The sequence below is a fragment of the Sander lucioperca genome, chromosome 15 (genome assembly GCF_008315115.2).
Source record: "Sander lucioperca isolate FBNREF2018 chromosome 15, SLUC_FBN_1.2, whole genome shotgun sequence".
In the NCBI taxonomy this organism is placed as follows: Eukaryota; Metazoa; Chordata; class Actinopteri; order Perciformes; family Percidae; genus Sander; species Sander lucioperca.
The window spans coordinates 16,293,074-16,314,699 of NC_050187.1; the positions used below are offsets into that span (position 1 = coordinate 16,293,074).

Below are 21,626 nucleotides of genomic sequence, written 5' to 3' on the forward strand. Positions count from 1 at the left end.
CTCCACTGTATGTCCAACAACCCAAAGAGATGTTATTTTTTTCCCTGAACAGTAATTTAAACCTTGTGTGCCTTGTAAAAAGCACTCAACCATGTCCTATAGTTCTCAAAACTGTCAATAGGAAGTGTTGACCTGCTGTAAACGTGAGCAGCAACACAATGGATCCTGTTCTCTTTTTTAGTGTGTGTTCATTTTGGCACAGGCGCACAACCTTACTACTATGAGTGCATTGCAAAACTCTCCATCTTAGCAGCAAGTCTTCTTTTGGGTCTTAAAAGCATGCAGAGTGGGTCGTTATTCATTTAAATCAAGTGAAACAATGACAGCAGGGTGAGATCATGTCTCCAACTGTTTTCTTAATGTATCTGGAGTATCACATGTGCAACAGGCACACACATTTATGCTTAGGGCAGATACTTTGTTAACATAACATAATACTATGTTATGTTATGTTCTGGTTTATTGTTATTTCCAGTAGTGGAAAGTAACTAAGTACATTTTGAGGTACTTTGATCATTTTCTGCTATACTTTATAATTCTACTCCACAACTGTACATTTCAGAGAAAATATCATATTTTTTACTCCACTACTGTTATTTGACAGCTATATTTACTTTGCAGATCGACATTTTACATATGATTACTTTGTAAAATATGATTGGAGAAAATGTTATCTGGTTTTAGCTTCAACTGTTTTATATCACAGTAAATGAATTTAGTTTAACTGTATGTCGCCTTGATGTCTACGAAATAGCAATGGGCATTTTTCACCGAGCTATTTTCTGACATGTAACAGACCAACAGGTTAATTGATTATTGAGAACATGATCGTGAGATCAATCGAAATGAAAACAATGGCAGCCCTAAATATGATGCATTACAGTGCTAGTATATAAATAGTTCAAATTAGCTCAAGTTGCAACAACAGTAGCCTACTTCTTTACTCTTCGTGTATGCATCTGTAATGATAATCCAATATATAACCAATTAAAATCTAATTCCAACAGCAGACATTTTGCTGCATAATAAGTAATTTTACTTGTATGCGGGATTTTTACTTGTAATACTGTATTGTTTTGGCTCTGGTTGCAGCTTTGATAAAGTTTTGAAGCATCTTAGTTCAGGAGTATACCTTTGTTTCTGCATTGGTGCCCACGGTGTGCAGAAAGTGAGTAACCAGTGCGCATGGCACAAGGCAACACGGCTGGACTTAAGTGAAAATGTAAATCCTCTGTTAACTGAGGACATTCAATAAGGACGCACGGGGATGCTCCTTTCCCTCAGGCAAGTGCACAACCTAAATGTCTAATTTTATCCGCTGCCCTTCTTCTACAGTGGTGGGATGCTGTCGTCTCCGATTTGTAGCGAAGAGATATCTCACCATATAGGACGCAATGTGCCACTCTAACGTCCACATGAAAGCTGCAGCTCTACACTTCTCCAGACCAAGCAAGCCTGAGGTTAGATGACTTTATGTGAGAGCGGGAACGGGCTTTTCCTGCGGCACATAAATCTGTAACTTGCATAATTTCCAGCGTCAGTGAAACATTTTGGTGCAGCGGACCCAGAGGATACTACTACTGCTGCTTGCTTGCACTGCACAAAGAAGCGTGCAGCGCGTCCGGTTGGATTGAAGCTGCAGTCCACTTCACACAAACTGCATTGCTACAACTATAAGAGAACATGTATCCATCATGAAACAATGCCCCGGCAGCTTTTCTTATGAAGTCTTTTGTGGATCTACAGACTTCCATCCACAAGTGGAGCGTTTTTCTATCAGCTACAGATAAAATCACTTCACAACTACAATGGGACAACGTGGTGGGCTAAGTAGAGGAAATGTTGCCTATAGAAGTGCAGTGAGAGTGCAGGGAAGCGACTTCCAGAGGACACCTGCAGACGAGTGAATGCCGTCTCCGATGTGGAGCTTGTCGCTGTCCGACGCGCGCGTGGTGCTGAAATTTGGATGATGCCTGGCCAGCGACTGCAAGACTGCCGCTCCTTGCACCTCAACGAGGACAACGGCCGCTTCGCGCTGCTCGCCGTCCTCATCGTACTGTACCTGCTGTGCGGCGCTGCGGTCTTCTCGGCCATAGAGAGGCCTTCGGAGCTGCGGGCTCACGGCCGCTGGAACGGGACGCTCCTCAACTTCAGTGAAACCTTCAACATCAGCCTGCAGGACCTCAACTCCTTTCTGCGGGAGTACGAGGCTGCCATCGCCGCCGGGATCCGGGCTGATGCTCTGAGGCCACGATGGGATTTTACAGGGGCTTTTTATTTTGTTGGAACTGTGGTGTCGACTATAGGTGGGTGATCTATGCAACATTCACTGATTTCCCATTGTGTCCATTTGGTCACAGCCATGGTGTCCTCTAAATACTTGTTGAAAAACATGTAGGCCTATGTAACATGTAAACCATATGTAGCCAAGCCCACATGAAGCCTCACAAATAGATGCATAGTAATCAGCTCACACCATGTTATTATTTAGTAGTCATGGGAGTCTAAATTGCTGATCAAATTTGGGAACAAATGCCCTGATAAAGCCACATTTAAGACAAATAAGTTAGAGTATGTTTCATATTAATGTGGCTTCTGTTTGTCAAATAATCATATCATTACTGACAGTCTGGATATCAAAAGCACTGGAGTTGCCATCCCCGTAGGCTGCATTCTTTCCACTGGCTTACATACAGAATAACAGATTAACATTTTTGTTTTTTCCAGTCATGTGTTACATTTTGGCTGTGAGGGACTTTGGCAACAGGGGCGACATCTGACTCGCCTGCCAGGAACGGCACACTCGTCCCTGGCTATAGGACAGCACCCATGGGTGCAGTCTTTTTTGCCACATTATTTCCATTCAAACCAACAGGAATGTCAATGAGAAGCCCCGTCTGCTCCCCCTCATTTAACATTTACTCGTGCGATAGGTCAGAAAAGAGCAAGTGTCCCTTGCAGGGCACCCTGAGGGCCAACAGTGTGGTGCACTGCATGCCTGATGGCTCCAACACCCGCCAACCCCTATGCCCCTCCCTCACTGATGGAGCCACAGTGAGTGAGTGAGTGAGTGAGTGAGTGAGTGAGTGAGTGAGTGAGTGAGTGAGTGAGAACGGGTGAACAAGCAAATTAAGACACTTCAGGTAGTTATTTGAGCTGACAGCTGCTGTCTATCTCTGACCTTGCCCTGAACACACACACACACACACACACACACACACACACAATGTACACTGTGATATCTCTGGCGCCTCCTATTAATTGAAAACTGAGGCGAGGAGAGTGATAAGGAGAGCAAATGGCTGTACATGGCTGCACAGGGAGAGTTGGATCTACATGAGCAGGTAACCTGTCAGAACTTTATTAACTGTAGACCTGTCATGAACGCTTTGCTACAGTAGATCTCCCACCTTCTGCTCTCAAATACACAAATGCAGAGCTTTCAGGCAGCCTGTGCTCTCAGCTCAACCAGTCACAGAAGGGAACCACAGCAGCTGTGTTTGTGAACATGTCTGTGGCAGATTCAAATCCTTTGTGCTCCAGTTGTCATACACCAGCAGCAAAATCATCCCCTGACAAGCAAGATCATTTAAACTGACTCAGCTGCTTGGGGAAAAAAAGGTGATGTCTCTCTTCAGTATTTATCTTTTTCATATGTGTGCATGGATTTCTGTCTGGATTTCCATCTTGCTTTGATCTCCACTGCCCACCATCCCTCCGGCTTGTGTGCTACTTTTTCTGTATGCCTGTGAGCCGCTGATATAAAAGGGATTTGGGGGCCTCCCCACACAACTCTTTATCAGAGTGGCATCCCCCTGCGCACTCTAGACACTCCTCCCAAACACTTCTCACCTCTGACTCTGCTGTGGCAGAGGCTTCAAATCAGCAGTGACACTTTTGCTCCCCTTGATGTGCCTCCACAATATCGCTTTGAAGAATGAAAGTGAAGCCGTTGTCACTTGAGGTTATTGTTTACCAAGAGTTTTGGCCAGATTCAACAGCCACCACATCAAGTGTGGTGTGTAAGAAATACTGCAGGAAACACAAAAAGTTAATTTTAGCTTTTCCTAAAGTATGGTCTAAACAAAGGCAACAAAATATTATTTTTTTACGTTTTTTCCTCTAATTCTTTAGAACTTTACCTTTTTTTGTCGAGAACAATCTCATGTTTAAATTAATTTTTTTTAGAGCACTCTAAGGACTTATTGTCCATGTTGTCTTAAAAGTTGACATAGAAAGTTCTCAGCTGACAACAAAACAAGAAATACAGTTCCCGAAGTCACAAAATAAGCTTTCAATCTCAACTTTTTTGCCATGCTGGTGGCGTGGCTCAAGGGATGGCAATGTCAATCTATTGGTTTGTCGATCAGTCGATCCACCACTTCGGTCTAGACTGAAATATCTCAACAACTATTGGATGTATTGCCATGAAATGTAGTGCAATTGTCCATGGTGCCCAGAGAATGAATAGTACTCACTTTCCTCTGACTTTTCCTATATCTCCATTTGAAATGTTTCAACAACTATTAGGCCTAGATGGATTACCATGTAATTTGGAACACAATTTTAATTTGTCCAATTTATGACTAAATACCTGCAAAACTAATGGTATCCCCATCAGCCTCAGCTGTACTTTTTGTGCATGCTAGCATGCTAAACTAAAATAGTGACCAAGATAAACATAACCTATTATTAGACACATGGATGTATAAGGTGCATTGTATGTATACATATATTGCAAAACAGTCTATTACTACTCTTTGTATATGTACAATTTTCCCAAAGCTATTTTTATTTGCATGACGCCATCCAATGGGGCGAGTGGGAGAAACACTAATGCACAATGTGCAGTGGGTCGCACACAATGCAGATGCAGACTTGCAAGCTAGAAAACTTTTTGGGATTTTGTGCTTGGCAATTATTTATTATTTCACTTTATACAAGTGAGTGGGTGCCACAGAGTCGCTAGTGTGGCTGTAGACTCTCTTGTTGTTAAAGCGTTGGATTGAAGAGTTTTTGTCTACATCCAACTCTTGCTGTAGTCCTGCCCTACATTTCCAGACACAGCTTTACTGTTTACATGCTCATTAAAGAGGCCACAAGAGTCTGCTCTGTAAACAGAATTTCTATTAATAGGAAAGCTATTTATAACCCTCAAGGCTGGTTGATAGCTGCTGATTGCCAATTAGGACAGCTCTCTGCAGCCATTTGAGGGCCTTAGGTCTCCTTGTAAGTTAAGATGACATTTTGGAGAAATACTTTGTCAGTTTTGAAGTGCTTACAAGGGGATAATCACAGAATCAATTGTACTTAGTGATGGCTGTCTGGTCTGAGACTTTTAACTTGTTGAGATTAGGGCAGGTTATCATTTAAAAATGTTCAAAACCAGTACCGATACCAATACTGTGACTTCGATACCGTTCCTGAACGTTACTTTTTTCGATACCAATTTTATAAAATCCATTTCAACAAAAAGAAATGACACAAATACGGCACCAATCCTTTATTTTTCAGCTCCTACTATGTGAGCCCTTTCTCTGTGCGTAACAGAGTTTTTCCTGCAGGACTACGACGTGTAACGTTAGACAGCCAATCCCAAACATTATTAGATCTTGGTAGAAGAACGCTTCTTGCTTATTGGCTCACTGACGATGATGAGATTTACTCCTTAGGTATTGACATTTGGTATTGATTGACGAGGCATTTTTCGATACTAAGGAGGCAATTTGGTCAGTGTCAAAAAAATATTGAATTCTGTACCCAGCCCTAGTTGAGATTGCGTGGGACAAGCCAGTTAGGGCAGTTAGTTGTTCTGCAGATTTAATATTCATGGCTATTTATTCCTGGGGATCAACTCTGTCCTGCCTTTCTTTGCTCCTGGCAGACACTGCAGCTTCTAGATTAAATCCACTCATATCCACCCACTCAGAGAAGTCACACAGGCAGACAAAGCAAATAGGACAGTTTAACAAACTGCACAATACAGACCCACATGCCATGAGGCGTGATTTAGCATACATGCAGTCCATAACTTGCAAAATGAGAGTAAATGTCAGAGGAGTTAAGAGAAGATAAAATCCTGCTAAACTCCTGCTGTAAAGCGCTGTGCTGCAGGAAGATGACAGGGCGCTCTGCTGTCCTCAGGATACACTGGGACAGGCATTGTCTCTTCTCTCACAAACTGCTGATGTTTACAGCTTGTCCTGCTGCCCTTAAGTGGCCTGACACATAAAGTATGAACAATATTAACAGCATAAACTAAACAGTAGAGTAGCATGTGTGTCATTGCTCTTTGTAGAGGTGTTGTTGTGTACACTTCCTTTAGCTGGATTTGTCCAGTCAGTTATGTATTAAATGGACTTAGCTTGTAGGAACAGTAGTTTAGCATTTGACCATAGCAACCTCATTAAGCTACTGTAATATATGCATGGTCTATAACCTGAGAACACAGTGCAAGAGTGTAACTTCCCTACAGATTTAGCCAAATCTGGGCAAATAGTGTCAGTGAAAGGACTTTTAAGTTTGAAATATGATAGACGGTCAGTTGACATTTTGCTGTAAAAGCTAAGACCCGGTGCCAAAACCCATAACTTTGCAGAATTTGTCCAGCTGTGTTTGGGACATCACGTTTATGTGCAAAAATTTGATTTCATTTTATAGCTTCCACATCAGGCAAATCCGTGTTACCCCACAGTGAAGATGCCACATCCTGCTAAATGAAATGAACCTCAACACCTTAATATAGTCAGTCTCTCTACAAATGTTACATGTTCAGCAGAGACTACAGAGTCCTGTTAATGAACAATAGCTCTGTCCTCCACTACAGGAGGTAAGAGAGGACATGCGGCAATTGGTTGTCAGGTTTTGTATTCTTGTTATTACAAAATAATGATCTTGTATCCTCAACGTAAAAAGCATTTGCTTTGCTGCGTTAAAACAGTAATTATTCAAGATCACACAAATGCATTCTGACAATATATTCAGTTCATAAAGCGAGTATGTTATGATAAAGAATTTTTTATTTTGTTAACTGAAGAAAACTACAAGCTTGTTATGTCATGATCGCAAGGAAAGATTTAGAAAAATGATAATCACACAGTCCTTGTCCTCATTGTGCAGTGTAAAGTAAACAATCAGTCCTAATGGTTTAGTGGGTGTTCTCTTCCTTGTCTTGTGCCAATTTAAAAAGTGCTGATCTGGCAGCAGAGTCTCAAACACTTGTGACTATTACACGCTTGTCTGACCTGGGCCCATGTATCTGGGATGAAAATGCAAACCAGATCTGTTCTCTGTGCTGTACTGCACCTTGTAATTCTTGAGTCTCTGAGGTTGCAAGACAATGTCACCTCAGACTGGCAGAGCGTGCATTTGGCATTTAAGCAGTTTGAAATGTCACGTGAAAGACTCCATGGATTTCTGAAGGCAGGCTGTGTTTCTGCTTTGATGTCGTGTTCGTATTTAGATTAACCGCTCTGTGCTGCCTCGCTGGGACAAAACCATCTGTGTTGTTGTTACTGTTGGTGTATGTTATGAGTGTGCTTACAGGAGGTGGGTGGGAAAGGTTTGCAATCTGTGAAAGCAGACTCGTCGATTCACAGCGATGTTTGTTCTTGCCTTCTGTCTCTCATTTCAGCACTGTTGTTGTCCCAGACAGTGTTGACTCCTGTCTAACATCAATCTTAAATCTAACTACTTTGCTCCTCTGTTTATCACTACAGTGCACTGACTTATCGGGATTCACTCCTTCAATAATTATTATCTCTTTATACAGAGTGTTTCTGTGGGACAAAATAGAGTCTGATCATATTACACAAGCAGTGCATTACATAAAGAGATGAAGATCACTTTATATTTCATTTAACAGAACCGTTTTTGAAGCCGGTCAGTCTCTATTCCTTACCTCGTCTCTGCTGCTGTCATTTTTTCCCTCTCTTCTCTCTTTAGATCTCCCGGGCTGCGCTGTGAAATCACTGACTCAGAGGAAATGTCACTGTTAAAAATGGAGAACAGAGGGCTTTCAGTCACATGAAAGGCACCAGGGGTCTCTTTAGATTGTGTGCAGTTCAGACGCTCAGCAAAACAATTCCCAATGAGGAAGTGGAGCCAAACTGCACCACTGCTGCATAGATGTTCCAGAAGACTGTGTCTAAATGAATCGAGTTGCTGTGCAATATACTTCATTTCCGTCTTAAATTATATAATATTTTTGTTAAAAAAGCCTGTCTGCATTTTACTGCCCACTTGTTAAAGCAACACTAAAGCACTTTTCCCGTAATGTAATGTACTAATGTAATGGACAATTCCGACCTGTAGGGGGACCGAAGCGGGAAAAGTGCTCTGGTGTTGCTTTAACTATTTTTGTTCACTCTCAACGCTCTCACCAACCTTGTTTCTAGCCGCAGCAGGCAGCCTCAAAGTAATTCACCCAAGTCATTAGGATACCATGAATGTTTGTACACAATATCATAGCAATCCATCCAATAGTTGTTGAAGTATTTCAGTCTGGACCAAAGTGGTGGACCGACAGACCATCATAAATATCCCTAGAGCCATGGATGCAAACTGGTAAATGCATGAACAATGAATTATTTAAAAAATGACACAATAATAACTGTTGAATGCAATCCAGCACACAGCTGCTTGAAAAACATTTTATCCCACCATTTCTGCCAGTTTCTCTCCTTACTGTGTGTGTGTGTGTGTGTGTGTGTGTTTGTGTGTGTGTGTGTGTGTGTGTGTGTGTGTGTGTGTGTGTGTGTGTGTGTGTGTGTAGGGCAAACCTGCTGAGGAGCACTGGCTTCAATAAATCCCCTGTGCACACCTCTGCGCTCTGTCACAGCGGGTCATAAATCTGCCCTGACTTGCTAGAGCGCACATTCGCCTAAGTACACCCGTACAGTAACTCACAGACTCAAATAATCATGGCCAAGTGATACCAAGATCATTTTAGAGAACACGGCAGATTTGCTGGGCTTCCTGCTCCTCCTCAAACTGATTAGCATTTCACTGATTCTGCTCTTTGCACCGGCCAAGACAAAGAGAGAATAAACTACGGTATGTGTGCTCTTTGCACTCTGCAGTCCTCTGACCTGCTTCCTATCAGGGCTAATGTCAACAGCCATTTAAAATTATTTACTGGTGTATATATTTTGATTATCATCAGTTTTTCCTATGACCCAATTTGCGCTGTTGCTGACATCAATGCTGACTTGCAGCTACAAGAGTTTCAACTTTCCCCATAAGCACAAAAGTCTTTTGGATTGGTTGGCAACCTTTGACGCAGTAAAATCCCAGTTGAATGTGTCATCATGTTGCAGAAAGCCTGCATATTCCACTTCTGCCCCAGCAGAACATTTATCTGCATCTCAAAGTCGTGTATATAAATAGTTATTAATGTTAATAAGCTTACAGCAAGTTGGCGAACAGTGTGATTTGGCAGCTGTCCATCTTTCTCTGAGGGGCTGCTTGTGTGAGAGCAGAGAGACACAGGAGGACATGCTGCATTATTGTATATTTCAACTGCCTAAATGCAAACAGCATGCTGAAATACTGTATATGCAAAATAGTCACATTTCAGATTTGAGATTAATCAAATCCTCTCACACCTCCTGATAAAAATCACGTTCCTTTGAGCCTCAGTCAAAACTTTCTGATACTATTCATGAGAGACGCATGGGCTTTGAGCATGACCTTAAATCAGTAAGATGCTTCATCATTAGGATTAGATTACAAGATGAAAACATTGACAAAGCACTACGTCATTCGTGGAGCTTCAGATCATGGGCGGCATACTAGTGGGAGTCATTGCATATTACACATCTGCCATCAAATGAGAAATGACAGGCAATTCAAACATTAGAGTTTGTTCAAACATTGGAAACTAGATGCAGTGCGGGCCACTCATGTTGAATTCTTCATACACCAATCTGTTTGGATTAGAGGAAACACAACCGCACTCCTTTATTTCAGTAAAACCGTGTGAGATTCTCAGAGAATCCACACTGGCCACTGTGCAGATCAGCTGGACTCCAGCCAGCACAATCATTTAAATCATTCAAGTAAATGAATCAATAAATCAAGTAGCAGACATACTTCTCAGCCTATTGCCACTTAGTCACACATTTATTTGGCATACATTTTGATTGTGTAACAATTATTATCCCTGGAAAATACCAGGACAACACTGAAAGCGTTGAAATACATATATGTTGTCCTCATGCCAGCATTCACAAATAATTCAGCTACCTCCAGGCTGGCAGCCTCTGGCAGAGTCTCAGACTCATAGTGGGCACATTCAGTTGTAAGAAAGTAAAATATAATTTAATTGTGAGCAACAGAGCATTGCCTCTTTATTTCTCTGAGGCAGCTTGCTGTGGTTTGTCTGCGATTCAGGATCATTATTGCAGCTGTTAACTAACAGGAACCAGAGTTTTGCCTAGCCTTACATTTCAGGGACTTGTGCTCTCACATTATCAGTAATGAAAAAACATTAAATTGAATATCTGCTGAATGTCAAGCATTCATTTCCTGCTGCCATCTGATTTGACTGTTTTCGTGTGATGGCTAAAAATCGACATATACAGTGCATTTAATGTAGCGTTACCATCATACTGTATGAGCACCAAATCTGTATTATCTATTATGCTGAACATGGAGGCTTATCACACTGATCGGAGGGTGACAGTGTTTCAAAAGCTCCACCTGGACAGGTGTGTTTACTTTGGGGAATAATACAAGAGGGCTTGTAGCTAAGCTTTTACTCAAACATTGACTTTGCATACAGTACAAGATAATAGGACGCACAAGGACATTCAGCCTTGAAATCATTCAGGGAGAAGCTAATAATCTGACGAGAGAATGACTCCTCAGCCACATAAAAGGACAAAACCTGTGTAACCGTTTGCAGATGGACTATAAAACCACATGAATCTTGATTTTAATTTTGTTTATTTAGGCACCTAACTGTAAAACTGCATAACAGTGGACTCCATGTGTCTTTTCAGTTCTTTTACAATTCTGTGAATATGAAAAACAGATCGAAAAATGAAGAAAACAATATTACATGTTGGTGCAGATCCAAAGACAATGCAGCATATTTTTTTGACAGCAAATCAATGCAGACAGCGGCGGAGTCATCAATCCTCCTGGCTCTCTTTGCCGGTGAATTAAGTACTGAGATACAATTTAAAATACTGGACTCGATTCAGATACGGAGGAGCCAAACAAATCACAAAATGAGAAAAAGATATTTTAGATTGTTTAATTAAACAGGTTTGTGTTGCACTGTAGATGCTAGCTTGTTACTTCTAACAGTGAGTATATGTCTGAGCTGTTACTCTTGCATTTTATATCTGTATCGACTGGCTTTAATGACTATTACCTACATGTCACCTCAGTCCATTATTTCTAATCATGTGTAACACACAATACTCATTATCAATACTTTGACATGTAGAACAAATATCATTAATGTATCGCCTATATTGTGTGTGTGGATGAGCTGGTTGTGAAAGTCAAAGCCACATTGTTTTGCCTCAGGGCCCCATAGATTTATTGTTGCATTTGTCGGCTTTGTTTTTTTTTATTTCTTTTATTTCTTTTATATTACTATGGCCCTTTGTTTAACTTGTGCATGCAGTGCACAGACACAACAATGTAGCTGCATTTCAATGATTTATGTGACCTATTCTATATCTGCTTTTTGTAAAACTGGCAGCATAGTGTGAATGTTCCTATTAATATCCAGTCTGCCAGTAATCCTGGCAGCTCCTCAGCAGATGGTGTGGTGAGGATGTGTCAGGTCTGGCCATGTTGCTGCTTCCTCAGCCCTCTGTCCTCTCCGCAGACCCCTGCCATGCCACCCCATGACAAATGATTTCCTCTTCGTCACAGAAACACAGTCATCAGAGGGACGTGGCGTTTTCTGGTGACGCTCCTATCAGGCCAATTTAAGAGTATTCCCACCAGTGGCTTGACTGGGAGCTTGCTTTTAAGCTCATTAATTGGGGACATGGGGAGGCCATAAGAGGCAAAGAATAGATTTTTGGTTTGCAAAACAGTCACATAATGAATCTTTGGGACCATTGTCAGGCCATTTGGGAGTTGTGTGGGGGGATGACCTTCAGATCCAATACTGCTCAGAGAGACAGGTGAATGTACATGTGTCCTTCATTCAAAGACAAACATGATTGATTGCTTTTAGCTATCCTTTATTCTCATGTGGCTATCTATTTTGGAGCTTTGGCCCGTTTGAACTGGCTCTGCTGTATATTTCTCCTGTATTGTGTTGTTGATTCGTTTGGCTGTCCTTATTTTCCCTCAATTATCAGCTGAACTCACTCACACTAAAAGCAGACTTCTCTAACATGAGACTGAAATGTGCTTCACTTTTGAGGCTATTTTCCAGGAAAGTGAATCAATATTTCTTTTTCAGGATACTTTGTTCTGTAAAAGGTGCTGCTTTGCCACCAAGTTGAGCTCTTTGAAAACTGCAATAACTCTACTACACATTAGAGTTTAGATTCTCGGCCCGAGCCCGAGCCCGACCCGAGCCAGACCGGACCTCGGGTCGGGCTCGGGCCGTTATTTTCTGCCACATCCTCGGGCCGGGCCGGGCCCGGGCCGGACCCTTGATCAAGCAATTATTTTTTTTTTTTTATATCCATTACCTTATTATCCTATTTGGGTGGGGAGAAAGCTATGCCATAATCAGAAATATTATAAATATATATATAGGCTATATAAAAGTAACAAATGTGTAGCCTACAAAAGTTAGGCTGCAGTTAAAATGCAGCACTTCATGCGCTGAGTCTCCTCCTCTCGCACGCATCACACCGGGAGCTTGAAGATGTAAAGAAAAAAAGAAAAACAGGAGAATTAACTTTGAGCAAGTGTGGAGGAAAGTCGGAGGTATGGAAGCAGTTTAAACAAGTCGTGGGCAGTGACAACAATATGTTGTTCATCATTGTTTCTTCTTTTTTTTTACGTTTCTTCATTCAGATCCATTTGCGATCCGTTCCATTCTAAACAAACAGCGCAGTTTACATGCTTCGTCCTTGTTGTATTATTCTAAACAGATTTCTGTAGTTCAAACAACTCTGAATTGTAGTTGAGAACGTCAGTTATAACGGCCCACGTATTAAAAAAATTGTCAGGTTTAAATTGGGCTCGGGCTCATAATTACAGTTAATGTGTCGGGCCGGGCCGGGCTCGGACGCAACGTGCTCGGGCTCGGGCAGGTTCGGGCTTGATTTTTTGGGCCGATCTAAGCTCTACTACACATACCAAGTAATAAGAAGGTTCTTTTTTTTAATCAACAGTTTAATAATGTATCCTCACCAGTTGGACTGTTCACAAATGTTTCCTTTTAGAAATGGTGTGCATAAACTGCCATTTTAAGTCTGGTAATATTCTATGTTTTCTTATTGTCAACAAACCCCATGTAAAAGCCAAAACCAACAACAAATTGATCCCTACTAAACAAGTATTGCCTGTGTAGCCAAAGCTTAATGTAGCTTATTCCTCTGCGCCATCGGGCTCCATTGTTGTCTAAAAACTATTAAAAATACATCAAGAAGCCACACCGTTATACTGGGTGACATGTTCCTTCATTAAGATGAACATGAGTACTGTAGTTTATTTTGAGTCAAACACTGTCCAGCTGCCCTAAATATTCACTAGAAATATCACAAACAAATATAATTTTGCTTTTACTAAAGATTAAACTATATATTTGCAGAATATTTTTTTGGGCCACTTGGGGGCAGCAGAAACAAACTGTAAGTACAACACATTATCATTTCTAGTTGATATGGCGAACTTACTAGCAAACAGTTGTTTATTGATAGCCTAGAAATCTAGACGCACCCTAGCGGCAGTAAATGTAATTTTCAGCCAGGGGATCTAGCAACTCTCCGTTGGCTTGCGAGCTGGAAAAACCAAACTCTGGCCGGGCCAATCACAATGTGTATAGAGTCAGTGGGCGGGCTTATGGCTGCTGCTGCTGGCGAACAGCAGTCTTTCGAATCGGCTTTGGCCGCGACTCTGGAAGACTTGGAGTTAAGCTTTTCTTTGAGAAAAGAACAAAGAACGGCACTGAAGTCATTCTTAAAAAAGGAAGATGTGTTCGGAGTTTTGCCGACCGGATACGGCAGAAGTTTCTATCAACTAGCTCTGCTACCTTCTTCGTTGCTCTGCTTGGTTGTAGCGCTATCCTATTGCATGCAGAGAGAATATGAAAGATAACCATTTATCCCGCCCCTCGGATTGAGCCCTGCCAATGGTGAGTTCCCTGACCCAACATCTTGATGTGGGTCTGGCTTGTCAGGCTAGCTTATTGACACATCCAGCAGACACAGAGAAACATTCTCACATACAAACATTATCATTACATTATCTTTTATTTAGAGTCTGTTTCTGGCTACCTGGCAAATGTAAGTCCAATATTCACTTCTTGTCAACTCCTTAGGGAAATTTCTCTTTTCATGGGATTTGTTGACATAAAAATAGAATATTGCCAGTTCCATCCATTTCCACTTATGAAAATGGCTTAGGATATGTGTTTGTATATGTATGTTTGTATTCTTATTGGGAAATAACTTCTACTGCCTCATTGTTTTCATACACAGACTGCTATTAAACAAACAAAGCACAATTTAACATATCTTGCCAGCGGATATGTCCCTCTGCCATACTAGGAGAGTTAGAACAGTGCACTTTATATATTTAGATTTAATAGCTGCTGTTAACGCCATTGTGCTGCAGACATTTCAAGTAATGAGACAGCTGTTGAGTGTTGTAGATTTTGACCAGGTCTCCTTCACTCAGAGCGGCCCTTTGGTGTAAAATCTGATGATTGATTATTGTTTAGTGGTGAGTTATAATGGCGAGTGATATTACTGAGTGTAGCAAGCAAATGCAATGCAGAGTCCATCAATACTACTATTAGCAACACTGAGTAATTTGTGCTATTTACTACAAAACATAATGGGCCGTTGTAATTTGCCATTGGACTGTAATGAGAGCTGCTCGGTCTAAACTGTGTCGACTCTGTGATTACTGCTGAGTACATTTGATTTGAAATTGACCCCTGGTGATCAAATCTGACCATAACCCTGAGATCACTACAGTTTAGGAACAATGTATTTTCATCTGCCCACAGTCTGATAAACATTAGAGCATCTTCTTCTTCTCCTCTCAAAACTGTCAAGCACTAATTAATGGATACTAATGGCACCATTTCCATCATGTTCCTTCTGGTTGAATCTCTAGTGTGTGATTATGTGTGCAAGCATCATTAGCCGTTAGAGCATAACATAATTTTCTATGTTGAGTTGAGAATACTGTATTTAATGTTAATGAATAAATATTCTCCCAGGGATCTGATTTAATTGGATTAGCACACATATGATATCCTGCCATGTGAAGTTCTGCTGAATTAAATCACTCATTTTGGCTTGGACACAGTGAAAAGAATAAAGTGTTCACTAAGGTCAGCAGCAGCAGCAGCAGCAGCAGGATAATTGGTCTGAAGTGGAGACTATGTAACAAGAGTTTTAAAGTCCTTGTGAGTAAAGTCACAAAGACAGTGTTTTTTTTTAGCTTGCCTGCCTTTTGCTTTCTATTATTGTTCTGTTTTCCCAAATGCATCTTGACACAGTAGTCTGGAGTAATGGCCCTGAAATGCTACACTGAATCAATGCCTGGTGCCTTTTCCTCTCTTAGGTAATTTACTTGGTAATGAGAGAAGGTGCGGAAAACTGTCTCTGTGCCCGCTGAGAAGATGTAATCTGTTTTTTTTCTTCCTATTATTCAGTTGGGTTAAAAAGACTTGGGCTCCTAATGAATTAACTATGAAATAGGGCTTACTCACTGCCCTCACCTTTCTGTTACCCAAATGTCTGTTACTTAAAGGAGAATTCTGGTCGATTTCAACACGTAGTTCTATTGTTTGTAAATTTGGAGTGCTGTCAGTAGCGAGAAAAACAAAAACAATCGGTGTTGCCTACACCATGTTATCCTCGTGCTACAGTTTACACCCAGGAGGCTGAAACAGGGCAAGTTTTAAACGTGCTTTTAGCCTCTTAACTTAATGTGCGAAATGTCATTACAAGTGCCTACCCATGTGAAGTGATTCCTTCCGAGTGAACACAGTGAATCTGACAGCAGTAGATGTGAATGAAATGCATAATTCAGCGCTGTTTAGCTCCGGTGTTGAGACGGCAAGACTTAGGGATCGTCTACAAACTACAACACCAAAAAGAGATACAACAAAAATATTTATTAATTTAATGATTAAATAAGGTAGTCTCCAAACTTACCTCAATTGTAACTTGTCTCCTGCTAGTTGTACTACAGCACTTACTTACTTACTTACTTAAAAATAAGCATATGCCTATTTTTGAAAATATTTTTGCATCTCTTTTCGGTGTTGTAGTTTGTAGACGATCCCTAAGTCTTGCCATCTCAACACCGGAACTAAACAGCGCTGAATTAGCAGAACTTTTATGCATTTCTTTCACATCTACTGCAGTCAGATTCACTGTGTTCACTCGGAAGGAATCACTTCACATGGGTAGGCACTTGTAATGACATTTCGAACGTTAAGAGGCTAAAAGCACATTTAAAACTTGCCCTGTTTCAGCCTCCTGGGTGCAAACTGTAGCAGGAGGATAACACGGTGTAGGCAGATTGTTTTCGTTTTTCTCGCTACTGACAGCACTCTTTTTACTCTCAATTTACAAACAACAGAAATCGACTGGAATTCTCCTTTAACTTTGCAACTATCTTTGACAAAACCAGATCATTCCATGCCTGGTGTGTTTAAGGCCGTAAGGTGTGTGTATATGTGTGGACATGTGGGGGTTATATTTCCTCTTGTCTCTATAAAACAATCTGTATCAATCAGTGTTGATCTAAATGACCTGGCTTGTCAACAGCAAACCCACAGGAGAGTGGTTTTCAGGGCCAAAGATAAGGTCAAAAAAGCCATTTTGGCTATCATAAAGGAAGTATTGACTCGATATTGATGCCATTTATTACCTGACAAAGATGGTTATAGAGGAGTTGGTGAAAAAAGTGGGGGAAAAGCGCTGCCCTAATGCTCTCAGAAGACTGAAATGGAGGATAGCCATGATGGAAAAATCACTTAACCTTGGCCTAGAAGTGAACTGGTTGATCTTTCAGCACGATTTTATTTGTTGACAAATAGACCATCTGCTGTTCTGTGGCGAAGGGGGGGGAATGACAACGTGTTTGTGTGTGTGTGTGTGTGTGTGTGTGTGTGTGTGTGTATATACACATAAGAACAGCAAATTTATAGTGAAGAAGAATATGTGTTACAGGTTTTAGAATATAGATTGATATTTTATGATGATAAAATCAAGTATGGCCTGACAAATTAGATATCTCAAGGGTCACAAGATTATAAGAATATATATTATAGAACAATAATATTTATGTTGCACAATATTATATATTATATTATATATTTGTTTTTTCTGACTTGACTTGACTTTGTGCTTTTTAGCATGGCTCTAGCGATGGCAAAATTGGTCTTTCGGCCGATCCTCCCTTCTGGTCCAGACTGTTAAATAAAAGAAATATTGGATGGTTTGTTTGTACAGACATTTATGGTTCCCATAAGAAGAATCCTACTGACTTTGGTGCATCACATATGGAGCTACTAGCATGACTGTAGACTATATACTATATAGTCTTGTATCATGTGAAATACTGGATATTTCAGATGAAACAGTCCAAGTAGGAAACGTCACTCTTTGGTTGGACTGCTTACAGCAAATGTCCACACTATGGCCATAACCCGTAATGAGGGAAGGAAAAATACATTATTCTAAGGCGTCACAAGCAATGCAGGTTTCTGTAACGGCTATAGGCTAAACCATAAATTAATTTCTGTCAAATATTGAGCTAAATAATCTTTTCTTAATTATTTTTACTCCTCCTTTTAAGTAAAATTGGCAGCCTTCTTGCAGAAAGAATTTATAACATGATTTAATCTTCTAGAGGTAATTAATATCAGAGCTGCGCTGTAGCTGCAAAGTCAGAGCTGCACCTGTGACGCTCCTAGAGATTGAGAAGTGCTCCTTCAACATGCAGCAGAATCCATAAACATCCTCTCCTCTCCTTTCCTCTCATAACCCCTTCCCCAGCTGGAACACTCAGTCTAATTGACTAAGAAATCCAAAGATAGCAGGAAGCCAAACCACACAGCTGAGAGAAAAAAACATATTCTGAAGGCTTACCTAAGCTTTTTCCGGGCATTCTCCTCCCCTCAATATAACCCAGAAGTCCTTGTTTTTACAGTCCCACCAACAGCAATAAACACAGCATGTACATCCAGTATTACATGGCTTTACATAATGCAAATAAAAAATATACTTTATATATTATCCTATACTATATATATAAAATATATTAATATTGTCTTACCTTATAACAGTATACTATTTCAATTTTCTGAATTCATGATATTGGACATATTCAAATCTATGCATTCAGTGAAAGATGGTACTTTACATTGCCATTGGGTATTTCTTTAGAGTGTCTTCCAGATGCCAAACATTTCATTTATTTTGGTTTACTGCTAATAAATGTAATGCTGTTTTTTTAGATTAGTGCCCATGTTGTTATTTTCCCTTTGCTCTCTTCATTTGCAATGAAAAACATTGTTTTTTAATTATCCCACAGTCAATTTTTTTATTGTCCTCTTTTATTACTATGACTTAACATCTTCCAGAGAAAGCATTACAGTCTTGTATCAACACAAATCATTATCCAGTATTTTCTGCACATTACTTGTTGTGTGCACTCCACTCAATCCCCTCTTTTACATTGTTTTTATGGGACAAAAAAATACATTAGAAAACCTCATTTAGATTTTAATGAGATTTGAAGGCTTCCCTTGTCTCCAATAAGAGATGTAACTTTTTGTGAGGAATCTGAAGTGATCTTATAGGTGAAAATGTGTTTTTGGCCTTAGTTAGGGGACTTATTGTCTGATATCTCTCTTCTGTCTTTGCAGGTTTTGGGATGACAACGCCTGTGACAGTTGCAGGCAAGGTGTTCTTGATCTTTTATGGGCTTCTGGGCTGTGCTGCCACCATCCTCTTCTTTAACCTCTTCCTGGAGCGCATCATCACACTGCTGGCTGTGGTAATGAAGGCGGTGAGGGAGCGTCGAATTAGGAACAGTGGCCTACTCCCACCAGGCATCCGCCATGACTTTTCAGCCTACTCCCTCCCCGGCTGGAAGCCCTCTGTGTACCACGTGATGCTGATTCTCGGCCTGTCAGCCATCACTATCTCCTGCTGTGCATCAGCCATGTATACCCCCGTTGAGGGCTGGCCGTACTTAGACTCACTTTACTTCTGCTTTGTCACCTTCAGCACCATCGGATTTGGGGATTTTGTCAGCAGTCAGAGCGCGGCTTACGAATACCAAAGCCTCTACAGAGTGGCCAATTTCCTCTTAATTTTAATGGGTGTGTGCTGCATCTACTCACTCTTCAATGTCATCTCTATTGTCATCAAGCAGGTGCTCAACTGGATTCTCGAAAAAATGAGCTGCTTGTTTTGCCAGCGCTGCAATAAAGCCAGCGCCCTCCTGGGCAGACGCAATGCCATCCGCCCAGGCTCCAAGGGTCGCCAGGGTCGACTTGGCCAGCCGTCTGACTCAGATGGACCTTGTGATAGTGATACTGAGGGACGCAGACTATCAGGGGAAATGATCTCTATGAAAGACTTAGCAGCCTCTAACAAGGTGTCACTGGCCATCATGCAGAAGCAGCTGTCTGAGTCGGCCAACGGATATCCCAGGACAGTCTGTGGCAGCTCACGCCATAATGGTTTCTCTGGGGGGGTTGGCGCCCTCGGTATCATGAACAACAGGCTGGCAGAGACGAGTAACTCCAGGTAGAGGACACAGTGAGACAGGAATTAGGGGAACTCTTGATTCTCATACTGTGTAACAAACCCTGAGGTTGATCGCCATAGAAACAAACCAAGGCTTTTGAGATGGATTGCCAGTGTAACTTGTTACGCATGATACCATTTTTTTTGGATACTTTTGGTTGGAATTACGGTACAAGCCTGTGTTGATAATACAGATAATGATGGTGATGGTTCTGGTGATGATTTGATGATGATGGCACGAGAGAACCACAGATTCAACAAAAGAACATGAGTTGATCTGGAAGCGTGGGGAGTGACCACCCATCACCCATTACATTAACCTCAAATCCAAACCAGAACAAATCACTGAGATGTCAGTGTTAGTCTGCAGAGGTCTGTTATATATGCTTAATATATCAGACTTATACAAATGAAATGATGTGCTGTTAGGGGAAGCATACAGTGCAATCTTCACTGTGTTGGTCTTTTGTCAGTTTATTTGAATGTACATATGGAATGCTGATATTAACAAGACAAGTGTATTCACTGAATGACATAGCACATACTGATCTATGCATTATACTTCTCATGCATTTTTTGCACCATTTCTACACCTTCCATTGATTGTGCAAACCCCATTTCTTTCATAACACGAGTCAAGTTGTACCCTCAGGTGATTGATTTCCTTTCTGTGGGCAAGTGGGGGAAGTAGAGTTTCTCTAAGCATGGCTGTGATGTAGCTGATTTCAACAGGGATGTAGAGAGTAATTTCTTATTGCTGAAGATGGAGAAAAGAGCAGAGTTGAATGAAGAATGAAAATGCATTTCTGGTGAGAGAGGAACTGGCCTTCTTATCAGCTCAGAAAATGCTTGGGTGGCCAAAGACTTTGACTTGAAGGGTAAAAGAAGGCATTACTTAATGCTTTCTCTCTCTTCTTTTTCAAGCTTAAAGCTGTCTGTGAGGAAAACAAATGATAAAGGCTTGCAATGTATTAATAACTCTTTGAATGCCAAATGTAGAATTACGGATTTGTATAAACAGAATAAATGATAAGTAAGTTTTTAGTTTGTTTGAAGTGAAATATGAGGGATGGATGCAAAATGGATGGTGTTATCCTATAGGCACATTATGTTAAATGATACAGATTGAAAGTAGCCGGGTCAATCTCTGATGCTGGAGTGGAAGACAAAACCCAAAAAATCCTCTCGCTTGAATTAATTTATGTTTTGGGGAGATTTTCTGTTTTGATCAAGATTGACTTTTTGGCAGATGCATGGCTCTCTCTGTGGAACAAAGCATGATATTAAAGAGGTTGATTTTCCTCAATTTCAGTGTAAATGTGTAGCCGAGGTTTAATGGATGGAGGGTGTTTGCGGAGGATGCTGTGCTACCCTGTCAGGCCACGCGATCGATGTCCTACTTGCCAGCAACTATCTCTTCCAGGGCACTTGTGATTTAAATTAGAGTTTAGATTCTCGGCCGAGCCCGAGCCCGACCCGAGCCAGACCGGACCTCGGGTCGGGCTCGGGCCGTTATTTTCCGCCACATCCTCGGGCCGGGCCGGGCCCGGGCCGGACCCTTTTTTTTAATATCCATTACCTTATTATCCTATTTGGGTGGGGAGAAAGCTATGCCATAATCAGAAATATTATAAATATATATATAGGCTATTTAAAAGTAACAAATGTGTAGCCTACAAAAGTTAGGCTGCAGTT

At 41.0% G+C, this 21,626-nt stretch overlaps 1 protein-coding gene across 1 annotated transcript; it reads left to right on the plus strand.

The window, feature by feature from the left end:
- The first annotated feature begins 1,042 nt into the window (after nt 1-1,042).
- kcnk12 (potassium channel, subfamily K, member 12) lies at nt 1,043-21,366 on the plus strand. The gene is made up of 2 exons (XM_031302554.2): nt 1,043-2,306; nt 19,043-21,366. The coding sequence occupies exons 1-2, from the start codon at nt 1,967-1,969 to the stop codon at nt 19,933-19,935; spliced, it is 1,233 nt and encodes a 410-aa protein (XP_031158414.1). The 5' UTR covers nt 1,043-1,966; the 3' UTR covers nt 19,936-21,366.
- Nucleotides 21,367-21,626: the final 260 nt, after the last annotated feature.

Bases quoted from the DNA above. Each gene is read 5' to 3' on its own strand.
- kcnk12 (XM_031302554.2), top strand. From the start codon at position 1,967: ATGATGCCTGGCCAGCGACTGCAAGACTGCCGCTCCTTGCACCTCAAC. The intron at 2,307-19,042 runs GTGGGTGATCTA...CTGTCTTTGCAG, and splicing joins AACTGTGGTGTCGACTATAG to GTTTTGGGATGACAACGCCT.